Below are 15988 nucleotides of genomic sequence, written 5' to 3'. Positions count from 1 at the left end.
GTGTGCTGTTCCTATTTCTTTCCCCCTTGCTCACCATAAAAGGAGATGTCACTTTTGGGTGACGTCATCACACAGGTGCAGGAGGATGCGTGTGCTTTGCAATGGGCCGATTTGAGCCCCAAACAGGCCTCTGTTTAGGGCTTAAATTGGCCCGCTGCAAAGCATGGGAGCGCTCTCAAGGCAGCGTGATGATGTCACTCCCTGGAAATGATGTCATTGCACTGCCCTGCGAGTGTGTTTGGGAGGCCCATTCCTGCACCTTTCCCCCTGGCTGGCCAGGTGAGTGGTTGTGGGGGGCAAAGGGTGGGAGCGGGGCATCCCCTGCTCCCAGCAGGGGACTGGTAACCCTAACTGCAAGTTGCTACTTGAGAAGTATTAACTAGAGCATGTTGAAAAGTTTTCTCAGATAACTTTCACTGGTGTGATTGTAGCAGCATGTATCATGTTCTATTTATGGTTCTGAAATGCCTTTTGAGATGAAGATTTTAAAAAAATCTGTATTGCTTCATAACAAAATCCAAAACCAAAAGCCATGTAATGCCTTTTATTTAGAAGACCAATCAAAGTAATGCAACACAATGTGACAGCTTTTGAGTTCTTCGTCAAGCAGGGCATCAAAAGTGGATGGGGAGGACACCCTCATTTCAGGCCAGTGTATGTGTCCTATATGATGCTTTGCTGACTTGGGTGGGCACAGGGTGTGCTTAGTTGGTACGCGAGTACATTTTAACTTGGACTGATTTTTTTTTTGAGGTCCACTGTTTAATTCAGAATTGATTTCTAAAGTGGTGAATGAGGTACCACAATACATTCTCGGCATGCCCTTTCTCCCTCCTTGTTGCTGCCTTGCCTGTTTTATCTATGGAGAGTCTCTGTTACCTCACATGCCTCCAAAGAACGGGATAGGCACCCACCAGTGGAATCGTACAGGACTTTGGGGAGGGGAAAGGTAGTGTAGCCAAACTGCCAACAGTGGAGTGCTGGAGTCAATACAGCTTTACTTCCAGGTCAGGGGTTGGGAACTGCCAATCCTAGAGGAGGACAATGTTCCTCCTCTAGGTAGTGCTTTTATTCAGTTTATTACTCAAATGCTTCTGTACTGGTTCCTTCACCCCTTGGTAAACCCAAAAGGGCAAAAGGTTTCACAAATCACTGTTTTGCCTAACCATCTGGAGCATTTCCCCCCTTTCTAGGTAGTGCTTGCCATGCCTTATGACACGCCTGTTCCAGGATACAAGAACAATACAGTCAACACTATGAGGCTGTGGTCCGCCAAAGCTCCCAATGACTTCAACCTTGAAGAGTGTAAGTGCCGTCTCTTCCTGGAATCAGTTACCTTGTTCTTTATTTTTATTTTTTGAAAATGTTGGTTGCATATTGCTGGGGGGTGGGGGAAGCAAAACTGGATTTCTGAATGATCAGGAGGTTGGAGGTTTGGCTTGATTTCAGAGGTAGATGAATACAAGCCACTCAGTGTCTTTCCTACCAAAGAACAGCTTAATGTTCCAGCATGTACAGAATCAGGAATGGGTGGATTGGCCTCCAAGGTATCTGCAGTTGATAGGCCTCATCCACCATTTATCTTTTGAGGTTTTCTTTCTTATAAATCCACTGACTTCAGTGCAGTGCAGAACACTGAGGGCTTTCGATTTTGTGTCTCCTATGTACAACAAATTGGTACAAGCGGTTTCCTTCTTCCTCACCCATGTTCTGAGTGGTTGTGTATGAAACTGCTGTGTTCATCAGCTCTTCACTCAGCAATGTGCCTTCAAGGTAACCAATATCTGGCCTACCCTAAGATGGCAGCTAAGATGAGGGAAAAGTCTGTTCTGGGGCTTTTCATTTTTAAATTAAATTCAGCTTTGAGTTTTCCTCTTGCCATTTATGCAAGTCTGAGTTTGTTATTTAGACTCCCGAAATATATTCAGCAAAGGTTCTCCCCCCCCCTCAAAAAAACCTTACCTGAAGCAAAATCGGCTATAGGAATGAAATAACTAAATGGACTGTTTGTTTGGAAGAGTCTGCTACATGAGAGAGAGTCTTGTAGTAGATTTAAAGACTTAATGAATGTATTATGGCATAACTTTTCATGAATCAGAGCTCCCTTGAATAGATGCACGAGCTCGGATTCATGAAAGCTTATGCCAGAATAAATCCATTAGTCTTTAAGTTACCCCAGGAAACTTTGTTGTTTGGGCTGCAGTAGACGTACATAGTTACTTTGCTAAAAATGAGAGTGGTGCTTGACTGAGAGGATATTCTAAATAAAAGAGTAGAAATATATAATTACAGAAGTTCTACATTTATGGCGGTGGTTTGGCTTTTCTGTTGACATGTGTTCCTTCTCTTGATGTAGTTAATGTCGGTGATTATATCCAGGCCGTGTTGGACAGAAACTTGGCAGAAAACATCTCCAGAGTACTATATCCAAATGATAATGTAAGTTACTGTTTTATGTTACTCATAGTCTCTTGTGCTAAGCCTATGCAGCCTGCTGCTGTTTCCTGCATCGGTGACCATTTAATTTAAGATTATTGTAATACTAGCTTGATACCCATGCTTTGCTAGAGTATTTAACTACTTTAAATCCAGTTATAATACTTATGGGTATGTAACATTTTTTGGTTTGTGGGGTGTTTTTTTTTTTAGTTGGTTTTGTAGTATAATAGTATAGTACCCAAGCTTCACAAAGGAGTTTGAATAGAGCGAAACATGTTATCCCTATTCAGGACTCTTGTATTATCTTTCTTAAACTGTCTGCAGTTTCCTTTACCTGATTTTAACTCAGAACACAGAGTTCTACAGCTGACCAATCAAAGAGAGGGGGGTGTAAGCAGGCAAGAGCCTGCTGGCCATACAAGGAAGCTGTATCCCTTTGGGAAAACACATTTTACCCCTTTTTACCCCCTTAGGGGGCAAATTTCTTAAAATCCCTTCTTAGTGGGTGTTTAAAAAATGAAGGGCATGTTCTCCCCAAATTTCACATTTCTAGGTTCAGGGGTTTGGGCTGGGTGTTAATGAGTCAGTCTATATAGATAGATCCTATGAGATGTTTTCATACTGATTTGTTGGTTAATTGAGAGGATATTCTAGGGAATACTGTATGTTTGTATGTGTAATATGTGTATGTAATGTGTGTGTGCATGTACATACACATATATGCATGCATGTATTGATTATTTCTGTTATATAAAATAATAGTTGTGAATACCGTTTTATAGTTTTAGGCAAATATATTGAACTGACCTCTTTTGGTTAACAGTGAACTGATTTTATCTTGTTGGTCTGCTAACATCATAGATGGGTCTTTTAAAAATGTTTTGATCTATGGGCAAATGGGCATTGCATAAATTAAAATACACACTCAGCAAACACAACTTCCTAGTAACTGATTCCTTCTACTTTGCTGTTCTTTATTTTTATTACTTGTTTCTTTTATTTGTAATATCTTTTCCTTGAACCTAAAGGGATTGATTGTCTTGTTTTATTGGGCTTAAGCATGACTGATTTTACATAGGTTGGGGCCGTTAGGTACAGTGTAGAGAGAAGTAAGCATGTTTTGAGTACACTGTGTAATCCACCATGAGTCTCAGTGAGAAGGGCAGACTATAAATACAATAAAGTCCTGTTGATTTCCTGCTGATTTTCTGAATGGATGAAGCAAGTTTTGACCTTCTTGATATTTTGTTCAACTCATCCAATGATGGACGTATTCTCCGTCTTCTTTGTAAGAATCCTTTTAAAAAGAATGACAATTGCATTCGTTCATTTCTCAGGATTAAGTATGACTATTTAAGATAAAACTTGTATATTAAAGAAGAAGCACAATAATTTTGCAGCCCTTTGGGTACTAGCTTCATTGGGTTGGATGCTGCAGTGTGTGTCATGGGCTTCTGCCATAGTGACCCTTTTCTCCATGTTCCTAAGTTCTTTGAAGGGAAAGAGCTGCGTTTGAAACAGGAGTACTTTGTGGTAGCAGCCACTCTCCAGGATATCATACGGCGATTCAAGTCTTCCAAATTTGGTTGTCGTGACCCCGTCAGAACCTGTTTTGAAACTTTCCCTGACAAGGTGAATTCTAGGGCTGAACCAAAACCATTGACACAATTGTGGTTACAGGGAATGCCTCTATTTGTTGTCAATTTTTTGCATTCCTCGAAAATTAGTTAACAGTTTGGGGTAGCCATGGAGCTTCTAAGTAAACCCAGGAAGCAGAACTGTGACCATTATCCTCATTTTGATTAACGTTATAATTGCAATAATGAGAAATAATTGTAATTATGTTAGTATTGATGCAGCATTGTCATACACATTATTATTAAATGCATACCTTAATAATTTATGTAGCTAAATCAGTTTACAACATGTTTTGCTGTTTTTTAATATTTTGGTCCGCCACAAAATGCATGTGAGTTTTATAATTATACCTATGTGTTCTGAACTTCTGTGTGCTTCTAAATTGTGTGGTCACAGCACCCACATTCTGAAGTTGGTATCAGTAATGAAAGTTGAGTAAACTTACTTTTTGCTCCCTTTCATATTTATGCTTTGTATAACAACTTGGATCCAGCAGTAATTTCTGCTGATGGGAAGGGTTTTCCCCTCCTGCCGTAGCTCAAAATGCCCTCCAAAATGCTGCTCCTGGGGGACAGGGGACTCCCAGGAAGACCGTGAGGAAGGAGTTGGAGGGGGGGATCGGCAAAGTTCACCTCCTCCTCTCCATTCATGCAAAGCCTCTGCTGGATCAAAGCCAGTTTGCAAAGTTTGTACATTTTATTTTAGCTGAGAGTCTTCTCTTGCTCTTTTATTTAATTTGGAATTTGGGAGGGAGGGTTTTCATTTTTCTGTATAGATCTGGGAAGAAGGGTTGGCAACTTGGCACCCCTGGAAAAGTGGGAGGGGAGGAGGATGAATCTGGAAGAAAACTGAAGATGGGGGATGAGTTGCAGGAAGTGATGGAAAAAGTAGCCACAGATGCTAAATTAAAAAGTTGTTTTGCCTTCCCTGACTATTGTACTTATTACCTAAATCAGATTCAAGATTTGGTACAAAGTATTGGATTCCATGATAAATGCAGTATTAAACATGTTGTTTTCCAAAGCATCTGAGTGCCACTTGTTTCGCATATTCATGCTGGGAACTAAATTTTAGAACAAATAGCTTGTATGATGTTGCTCTCTGAGTTTATGGCTGTGGTTGGATTTGAACCCTTGGTGTCCTGGGTCCAAAGTGCCTATGAGCCATGCTGCCTTCATATAATGGGAATATGGGAGGGTTTCACACTAAGAGCTTATCTGTTTTGCAGGTTGCCATTCAACTAAATGACACCCATCCCGCCCTCTCTATTCCTGAGCTCATGAGGATCCTCATTGATGTTGAAAAAATGGACTGGGATAAGGTAGAGAGAAAAGGAAATGGCAGAGCTGCATGATATGGTAAATTAGTTCTTGTGCCAAAATTATTGAGGATAGCTAAGTTTAGGCCCCCTAAAGGCACAATTACACATTTGGTGGGAGACTGAACAGTTGTAATGTTACTACTAAACTGTTGTAAAACAGCTGGGGGGGGCAGGTTGAAGCAAAGAAGAGCCAGTCAGACTTCCCTCATCCATAGCTTTCTCCTCTCACTCCCTGACACACATACTTATTGTTCTCAGTCATTTTTCTCCTAAACAGGATCTGAAACCAGAAATGAGGATCCAGCTAAGGAATGAGTTGCTAATCTAAATAAATGTGGACTCAGATCAGTATCCTGGATGGGAGACTATTAGGAACGTATGGGGCAAATTAGATGAAATGCTGGAATCTGTAAATTGACCTCTCAGGTTTTTTTATTGAACAGCCCACGGTAGAGGGGCCTGGTTTAACCCTTTCCTCCAGTATGCTATTTTCCCAACTTCATACAACACCTTATCTAAATTGGCCCTGAGTATAACACAGGGTTTATTAAAAAGCTATTCAGGTTTGTATACAGAGACTGTTGTGTCTGTGCCGTCTCACAAGCTGTAGTGGTCATCTGGGGCCACTAGCCAACAGCTGCTCATTTATATCTGCTAGTACCCCAAATGATGTGGTGGCGCTTGACAGGTGGCAGATCAGGACTGACTTAACTTGCTCATCAAACAAAGGATATTGTAGTGGGTAAATCACTCGAGACATCAGATTCATCCAACTATGATCTCTTTTAGTCATATTAACTCATTTCCCCCCCTTAGGCCTGGGAAATCACAAAACGAACCTGTGCGTATACCAACCATACGGTGCTGCCTGAAGCCCTGGAGCGCTGGCCTGTCTCTATGTTTGAGAAACTCCTGCCAAGGCACCTGGAGATCGTTTATACTATCAACCAAAAACATCTGGATGTAAGGAATCTGAATGGGAGGAATTAAGAGAACTGATAAGACTAGAAGCAAGCTAGGGTTGATTGCGTGAGAGTAGGTTAGCGTGTACTTGAGCACTCAGACAGAGGAACCAGGGCACAGCCAGCAACTTTATTGGTCCCTTGTGTCACCTGGTCCCTGCTAAGTTTCTTTTCTGCAAGGCCTTCAGATGGAACTGAAACAGGGGACAGCATGTTGTTTATAGAGCCAACCTTGTTTGTTGTTTTTAGCTGCTTTATAATTATTTTTAACTGGTTTATATTTTAACATACTTGTTAGCCTTGAGGACCCACTAGGTGGAAAGGTTAAACAGTTAAATAAATAAGTTGGTGGTTGCAATGCCATCCTCTGGCCACCTTCAGTGATGGTGTTGTGGCAGAGCAGAAAGCAGGCCATCAGCTCCTGTCTCTAGCAAAATGCCATATTTGCACAGAGATCAAGGCGCTAGGGTCCTATTGAAGTTTTCCTGGCACCTTATAAGAATTAGCTTAGAGGCCCCAATTGTTTGACACTGGGAGTAGTCAAATATTCTGTGCCAGATGTCACTGTCACCTTCATTTGGATAGTCCCTTGACTTCACTGGGAACAAGCATTATCACCATCTACTTGGATGCATTATGTTGTTAGCTTGGATGGCCTGCTGTTTACTAGGATTAATATTTCCATAGGTTAATACCAATATCTCTCCTTAATGCTTTTTTTGGGAATCTGAAATCTGCAGATTTACCACACAAGAAGAACTTGTTACACCTTTAAAAAACAGTTGCAGATTTGTATAACTGAATCACGGGGAATATTTGCACTACATAATCTGTTCGGGGTTAACAGTAATTCTGTCTTCCCAGGCAAACCTGGAAACTGTAGTTCTAGGGAGAGCGAGAGACCTCTACAGAACCCTCATTAGGGCTGCCATATCTGGCTCGGGAACTTCCTGGAGATCTGAAAGCGGCGCTTGGGGAGGGAGTTTGGCAGGGATGTAATGCCGTATAATCTGCCATCAAAGCTGTCATTTCCTCCAGGGAAATTGATCTCTGTGGCCTGGAGATCAGTTCTAATTCTGGGAGAATTCCCTTCTGAAGGTTGGTGATCCTAGCCTTCATCAGAGTATAATTCCTAGGACTATTTGGGGGCAGTCATGACAGTTAAACTAGTTTAAAAAAATATTTTCTATTTGAATGTAAGCTGTGATAAAACCAATTTAAATTTATGATGTAGATACACCCAGCAAACCTACACAGCTAAACAGAGCTGAGCCAGTTTCTTAGCACCCTTCATTCTATTAAACAGGTTAGGGCCAAATCAGATGAAAAGCTAGGAGTTCCATGTATGGAGCTCCCAAAGGTTTCTTTCTTTCTTTCTTTCTTTCTTTCTTTCTTTCTTTCTTTCTTTCTTTCTTTCTTTCTTTCTTTCTTTCTTTCTTTCTTTCTTTCTTTCTTTCTTTCTTTCTTTCTTTCTTTCTTTCTTTCTTTCTTTCTTTCTTTCTTTCTTTCTTTCTTTCTTTGGTGTGTAGGACCCTTATTTGGATTAGGACTATGGTATAGGAGGATGAGTTTAAGCCTTTCCTCCCACCATTTCCTGTAACCCAGATGGCCCTGTGTGGACTGCAGTTCTTCCCATTGGACAAACATACAGATTCTGATACACTTTATGGTACTAAACCTGTACGTCCCACCTACCCCATACAGTGCAAATAACAGCTCTGTGGGGTAATTTCTTGCCAGAAAATAGTGTATGGGAAAGTTTACACACCCCTCCCCCAATGCTACACACTCCGTCTTTGTCATGGCCTGACAAAACTGCTGGGAGATCCATACATGGAACTCCTGGTGCCTTATGGGTCGGTCCTTGTTTAAAAGCTGTGGGAAATGGCAAAATGAATGCCCATCTTCAGAGGCAGCCTTTTTCCACATTCTTCTGCATCCAAGGATCCAGTACATAACTTAACTCTTGATTGTCAGTATTCCCTCTTGCACCCCAACAGCATGTGGCAGCTCTTTTCCCGGGAGATGTCGACCGCCTCCGAAGGATGTCTGTGATCGAGGAAGGCGACTGCAAGAGGATCAACATGGCCCATCTCTGTGTTATTGGGGCTCATGCAGTCAACGGTGTGGCCAGGATTCACTCAGAAATTGTGAAGAACTCTGTGTGAGTCCTGGTTGTTTCTCCTTTGCTTGTCTATGGTGTGCGGTCAGCTCGGCGCTGTATAAGCAGAGAGCAGACCAGGACTGTAGAATCTCCCCAGGGACCTGGGAATAAAGTTTCTTTCTTCCTTTCTTTCTTCCTTTCTTCCTTCCTTCCTTCCTTTCTCTCTTTCTCTCTTTCTCTCTCTCTCTCTCTCTCTCTCACACTCACTCACTCACTCACTCACATGCATCATTATCAAATCTGTTTCATTTTGCTTGTTTGCATCTTTCTCTCTGGGACTAGAAAATATAAACAGGGTTTAGAAATGAGAAGACAAATGTAGATATTAACATTCAGAAACAACAAAAGCTCTCTTAAGAATTTCTCTTATGAATCTTTTATGAATTTATGTGCTTGTCCTCTTGGGGGTAATGCTGAAACTTTTGAACATAGTTTAGATAATAGCGGCAAGATACTGTAGTTAAAGCACTATGTCGCAGAGGGCTGGTGAAGTGAAGGACCAGTTTACATGATCCACAGCATCAAAAGGGCTTGATCTCTTCAGGGACTGTACTATTTCAGTGGAGGGGGTACGTGTTTCACTCATCATCGTGACAACAGCTTCCCACTACTGAGTCAAGGAGAAGTTTTTTGCCAATCTCTCTGACATGCCATTTAACTATGTGCAAAGAAGTCTGGCATGTCTGTGTGCAGAGAATACTGGCCCCATGTGAAATGGTGTGCTAGTCTTATTTTTTTTACAAAACATCTTATTAACCCATGCCATTTAGGTTCAAAGATTTCTATGAGCTGGAGCCAGAGAAGTTTCAGAACAAGACAAATGGCATCACTCCTAGGCGATGGCTTCTGTTGTGCAACCCAGGACTCTCTGATGTCATCGTGGAGGTGAGTCATGAGAGGCTTCAGCCAATAGGAGTAGCTCCGACAATAATCCTTCTCTTTTGTACAAGAGAAGAGGATTGGTGAAACTGCACTGCGGAGATGAAATGCAAGCAAGCTTCCCCTTGAGGTTGCACAAGGGAAGGGTGAAAAGCACATGTGACTTTTGCTTGGCTGCTTCTTAGGATGTTGAAGTTGCATCAGATCGTTGTTGAGACCATGAAATAAACAGTTATTGCCTGGCTGCTCTCCTCAGTCTAAGATGAAACTTCCAGCATGGAAGTTGCTTCCCAAGTTAGCCTTGTGTTGTAAAGGTTAGCCTGCAGAAGGCCACCACCTGACCCCAAGGATGAGGGCTGGGGTGCTCCTGCCTCTTTTACTGCTGAGAGCATGAGCAGCCCCCCCCCCTGGGTTTAAAAGAACCTGCAGGGGCAGCAGCTGCATTCTTTGCAACCAGGTTCATACTGGCTGTATTCAGAGGCTGGCCCTGGAATAGCCAGCTGGCTGATCTAGTAGCCAACCAATGCAGTATTTGGACATTGTTTACAGATCAGTCTGCCATCTTTTCACTCCCTTCTACCCTTCTATCGCTGTGTATCCAAAGTTCAGAAGCGTTCCATCCCATTTTTCACAAATGTTGTTCCGGATTATAGAAGGCACAGGGTTTGAGATCCACGAGTGTTATACCAGTGAACCATTAAATGAACTGGATTGTTAATTGTGGTTTTCTTAATGTTGCAGAGAATCGGAGAGGATTTTCTGACTGATCTGAGTCAGCTGAAGAAGCTGTTGGACTTTGTTGATGATGAGGCCTTTATCAGGGATGTGGCCAAAGTAAAACAGGTAATATTTGAAGAGCAAAGTCAGCAGCAAATTGGTAGGACTATAGACTCAAATTCTTAAGAAAAAGGATGCAGTGATACTGACTTTTTTGGTGCATGACTTATTTGCAGTAGTAGCATATCTGGATCCTTCAGGCAGGATGTGGAAAAACATGCAACTTCTAAAATGGACACACTTGACAGTGGCTGTTGTGTGTATACCAGAAATTTCTGCTAGGTTCCTGGAATCTTGGCTGCTATTAAAAAGGTTGCACAGTGTGATTTCATTACATATTTTTGTGGAAGATTTTGCAAAATGTGATGGTATTGGTCTGGATCCAGATTAATTCAGCAATTTCCACTGATTTCCCACTGCAGACCCTCCCCTCGCGTCATTTCTCAGGGTTCCCTCTCCCCTAGAAGCAGCGTTTTGTGCTGATCAGCAGGTTGCAGTGGGGAGGCAAATACGCTGCATTCTGCCATTAGAAAATTTAGCCTGGATCCAACCCACTGTGTTTTAAAACCCCAGAATTCAGAAGTCTAAAAGGAAGAGCCACACACGTGTTATCTTTTGGGTTTCTGATTTCTAAACCCTTGTGAAAGGATGGCAGTATTAAATGTTTGCAATTCATGTTACCAGGACAACAAATTAGACGTCCCAACTTAGCTTCTCTTGGGTGACAGCACTGAAGGTTTTAAATGACCGTTTTGATTTTTTTTTTTTGGAACTCAGGTAAGTGTAAAGCTCACTAAAAGTATGAGAGAGATCAATGCAGATCACTATTTATCACTTCTAATCGCATGCTAGAATTTTGACAAATGACACCAATTAAAGTCAAGCCTCAATATTCATACAAATGACTGCTTTTTTAATTGTGTATAATATGCAGATAAATGGTACCCTTCCAGCTCAACAACCCTACTGACCCATGAGTACTGGCCTTCTGGGGGGTCTAGAGGCAACCCATGGCAATCCAAGTCTCTGTCTGACACAGGCTGCCCCTGTGGTGCCCCCCCCCCAATCCTTTGATGGGCTTTCACTCCTCCTCTCTTATTCCAACTGCCGCTACTTGGCCTTTGTGAGAATTGCCTATGGAGAGAGCCAGACTCCCCCTTCCCTGGGCAGGCTTGCCACTCTGAGCCTTGCCTCCTGCTACCCAGCACCTGGTTATTGCTGGGACTGTTTACTGCAATTGCACACCACTGAGGGATCAGCCAATTGCCAACAGATCACCCCCTTTTAGATAGCGTGGTTGTGAAGTTGGCGTCTGTGTTGCACAGAGAACAGCTACCAGCATTTAAGAGAAAGAGAAGAAAATGTTCACACTCATACTTTAAACACAGCACCAAAGCAAGCAAGGGAACTCAAAAAGAAATGGGTAAAAACACGATTCCTCTATCCCTTCCTGAGTACATGCCCAACTTAGATCTTCTGTTGAGGCAGGCTCTCTGCCTTAGAAAGTTCCAGCTTGTCGGGATGTCCTCATACCTTTCATGGTTCAGGCCTCCTACCTCCACTTGGTGAATGGCCGCCACCTGCAGGGGGGGCCAGCTCTCACCTCCTTCACCTTCCAGCTCCGGTCAGCCAAAGGAACCCTCTTCCCTGTGCCAGGAGGTTTTTTTTATTCTCCCTTTGCCCAGCCCGTAGACAGGTCAAAGGTGCAGGTCAGAGAGGCTTTTCCTGGAGGTTCCAGGAAGAAATCTTTCTGGCATTTTAGTCCTCCAAGTTTCTGTTTTCCCCCTCACACACACACCTGGAAGGATAAGCTTTTAGCAGAAAGTCTGGACACATCTTGATGACTAAAGCCCAAGGCCGGGTGCTGCTTAGAAAGCATCTGGCTTTCCCTCTCCCCTCCTGCTTGTTCTCAACTAAGAGACACTTTTTAAACTGAGGGCGAAGGTTTTGACACAGTCCAAACCTACAAATAAAAGCATTTCTCCATAACGTTCATTCCAAATGTGATGTTCTAGTGCTGGACAAGTCCAATCTCTAATAAGTCACCACCCCCTTTTGCATCATTTTTATTTTTCTCGTTCTCTATTTTCTGACACTGTACTCCAGTCCTAAAGACTTACGAAAAGAAGGTTCTCTCACAGTGTCTGTGAATTACTGTGCAGGCTCATTAATCATTACAATGTGATAACAGTAACATTTTCTAAAAATCTGACTTAGGGCCCTTCCACACATAGCAAGGTAGCAGATCCAAGGCTGCCACCAAGTGCATGCTTCAGAGAGCTGCAGCCAGTTTTGTCTTTCAGATGGTTAATACTAACAGGGTGCTTTCTGATGATTGCATTTATACGATGTACATGTTTCCAACTATGCATTCCTCTTTTTCCTATGTGGCATTTTTTTTTGTATATGAAGAGTACACTTGATGAAAATCATAGTGTGTGGGATAGCCCATAAAGAAGGCAGGCATCTGTGTGCCTTTGTTAAACTGAGTCAAAGCTGGGTGAGAACTCTGTTCTTGAACTTGGTTGTTGTTTCTTTGTGTTCCATACACATCGGGTTTTACAAGTGTGTTAGCTAGACATACCTTTCTATACATCTTAGCTTAGACTAGGGTGTTTTTCTAGATTTTCACCTGTATGTCCCAGCCCGTAACAGCCTCTAATTCCCTTTTACCAGGAGAACAAGCTGAAGTTCTCTGCTTACTTGGAAGAACAGTACAAGGTGAAAATCAACCCTTCCTCTATTTTTGATGTGCACGTCAAGAGGATTCATGAGTACAAGAGACAACTGCTCAATTGCCTACATATCATCACTCTCTATAACCGTGAGTATTTTAACCACCAAAGTACTAATTTCAGAACAGCCGTTGTGTGTTCCCTCTGAAACATTTAGTAAAATTTAATTTATGTCATGATGACATGACATTCTGTGTGCCAATGATATGGAGCAGGGAGGCATGGAAACCCAGAACTTAGTGGCGTGAGAGAAGTTCTACGAGATGCTGCAAAAGAGGAACATAGAACTAGATGCACGGCTGCTGGCCCCTCAGATGAATATTTTAGTTGTCCAGGCAACACGACCTTGTCCTATAAGCTTCCTCTGTGAAATGCTGGATGCAAACCTAAAGTGGTGCTGGTGTTAGGTTGTACCCTTGGGAGGAAGAAACAAAAAAATGAACATTCTCCACTGAAAATACAAAATCAGCTGTTGATCAGATGTTGGTGTGATACCATATGGGACACTCATATCCCCTTAGTTAAGTGGAGAGCAGACAAAAAAACATGATAGTCATTGCATTAACAATACTGGAGATTAATTTTAGTTGGTGTCCAACTTGTCCAATTACAAAGGTTTTAGGAATAGCTGAGACAGCCCTCAGTGCAGTGGACATGTTTGCCACAAACCCAAAATACCAATTTTGTCAAGAACCACATAGGAGTCACAACTAAAACTCAGACTGCAAAAATAGGAATTATAGACTGAACCTTCATATCTACAGAATTTGAAGATCTGAGGAGGGGAAAAAATTCCCAATTTCTAGCAAGATGGCTCGTGGATCTCCTCCCCAAACTTTCCATAACAGAGAACCCTTTCGCACTCAAGTGTAAAAGTGAATGATCTGAGCAGTCCGCCCTATAGCCTTCGCACCAGCTTGGAACTGCCCCATTTTACACTCTCTGCTCCTGATTCGGTCTCACATTCTTTGCTGCATTTTATATTCACTTGTTCTACTGTGAGCCTTATGGGCTACTGAATACACATCACTTTTTTTTTTTTAGTTTGAGCATGCTTGGTAAGACTAAGAATCTCCACTCTTTCTGTGCTGCCATTTCGAACCCTAACTGTTGAAAGTTACTTAGAAGACAGCACAAGAGCAGCAGCACTGAGATTAACACCAATCCTTTCACCACCCCCACTGCCTACTATTCACGGAATGATCTTCCTTCTCTCTCTCCCCCCCCCGCCTTTTTTACTGTTCTCTGCAACCAGAGAAGAGCAATAAGAGAAAGCTGGTTCCACGCAGAGAAGGTTGCAGGACGGAAACGTGTGTGTGTGTGGGGGGGGAACCACTCCATTTAGCCAGGGCCCAACTGAACGCTTTAAAGAGAATCTTCTTAGGTTTGTGTTGGGGAAAGCTTTCATCTCCACGACTGTTAAATGCCCACAATTCTGTTTCAAAGTGATTGACACCAACGATACTGCCCTTCAGAAGCAGGAAAAAAAATCAGATGGGGAGATGAGAAGGGAAGGGGGCAGAGGAGGTGAGCAATGGGCACAGCTGAGCGCTGCTGCTTAGTGCAACAGCTGCTGCCCAATGGCGAAAGAAGGGTTAGGGGAGCTGACGAGGGTGGGTGTGGTTAAATCTGCTTTGACCAATCAACTTGCGATAGGAAAGGAAAAGGGGGGAGAGAGAGGCAAACATTTTACACTTACTTTCACTGGCCCAAGTGCCAGTCAGCATCTGAGGCAAAAAAAAAAGTTGCGATATGTCCGTAGTCAGATACCCTGGGGAAAACCTAACTTAGCCCAGAGCTGCATCACATAACTAGCTCGGAAGCGTAAAAGGCAGAAAAACATGGGATGCGAAACGGTAATGAATGTGCTGTAAAGGCTGAGTGCGAAAGACTTCAGAAAATAACTTTGAGCAGGTCTACCTCTGCCATCAGGCCCTTCCAGAGATCATATAGAGTACTTTGAGAGATTTTCTATAAAAGAAGCCTTGCTCCAAGAACTAACCCAAATCCAACCAATCTCTTTTAACAGTACACTAACTGCAGCATTTCAGAATGTATGCCCAGGAGAGGCACGGCTTTGCCGTTTCATAGAGCCGTTGTATGCTGCAAATGCAGCTTAGCACTGGGGCTACCCCTTCAAATTGATTATCCATAAAGAACGGCAAACATGGACAGGAACTGCTCTGCAAGAGGCAGGAGAAATGCTGGCAGTTAACTGACTCACCCATGCATGAAGATGAAGAGGCTTTCCAGTTTGGGAGACTTTGCTAGACTCCACAGTTGATGCAGAAAACCCAGCAAGAGAGGGAAACTGAAATTTAGAAATCAGACCTTAATCTTTGCAAGCACCCCTGGACCATCAACACCATCTTCCTCCAATACTGGTCACAAGGAGTGACTATATATTGTTTCAGTTGAAACAAACCAATTTTATCTTCCTTGCAAAGGAAACCATGCAGAGACATGGAGTTAGATAAGAGAAAAGGGTTTTTTTCCTGATAGTGAATGTCTTGCAATGCTCATTGCTACCACTGCAAGTTAAGGTGGCATGTTAAACTTTGTTACAAATAATGATGTACCTGTGATGAATTGGCTAAAGAGCCTTCTGCTCCACCTCCTCAGTTGCCTACCTCAAACGCTGGTTTAGGCCTATGAGGCAAGTTGGATCCTCTCTGGCTGCACTTTGGCTGCCTTTCGTTTTTTGTTCCTTAACATGTGCAGTTTATATAATTTTTCTCACTTAGGAACCGAAGCAGTTTGCATTAAGGTTTTGCAGTTGTTCTTATCATATATAGCATTTGCTGTTTTTTTGGTCAAGATTCATAAGTATTTAAACAAAAGATTGGGTCCATTCCCCTCCAGCTCTTGAGGCAGTGGTCTGTACCACACCAGAAGATGTGCCATTCAGAGGTGTGTTCAGGAGTTTGGCCAGAATCTTACGTAGTTGAACGAGAGGGTGACAAATTGTTCTTCACCAAGAATCCAAAATAGAAACTTGTCCTAATCTGGAAGGCCAGAGATAATACGGGTATTTTGCGGGAAGATTCTGTATGGTTTGCATATTTCATTTCTG

General features: G+C 42.6%; 1 protein-coding gene across 2 annotated transcripts in view; it reads left to right on the top strand.

The window, feature by feature from the left end:
- PYGB (glycogen phosphorylase B) overlaps positions 1 to 15988 on the top strand; it is a 50912-nt gene that overhangs the window by 23989 nt on the left and 10935 nt on the right. For both annotated transcript variants that reach the window (XM_054985405.1, XM_054985397.1), the window contains exons 6-14: positions 1194 to 1305; positions 2357 to 2439; positions 3928 to 4071; positions 5306 to 5398; positions 6215 to 6361; positions 8361 to 8524; positions 9295 to 9409; positions 10145 to 10246; positions 12857 to 13004. In XM_054985405.1, the coding sequence (XP_054841380.1) occupies positions 1194 to 1305; positions 2357 to 2439; positions 3928 to 4071; positions 5306 to 5398; positions 6215 to 6361; positions 8361 to 8524; positions 9295 to 9409; positions 10145 to 10246; positions 12857 to 13004 (1108 nt within the window). The remainder of the gene's footprint in view (positions 1 to 1193; positions 1306 to 2356; positions 2440 to 3927; positions 4072 to 5305; positions 5399 to 6214; positions 6362 to 8360; positions 8525 to 9294; positions 9410 to 10144; positions 10247 to 12856; positions 13005 to 15988) is intronic.

The sequence above is a fragment of the Eublepharis macularius genome, chromosome 1, assembly GCF_028583425.1.
Source record: "Eublepharis macularius isolate TG4126 chromosome 1, MPM_Emac_v1.0, whole genome shotgun sequence".
NCBI lineage: Eukaryota > Metazoa > Chordata > Lepidosauria > Squamata > Eublepharidae > Eublepharis > Eublepharis macularius.
The sequence above is the reverse complement of the archived record's forward strand: the minus strand, read 5'-3'. Positions and strand labels throughout refer to the sequence as shown.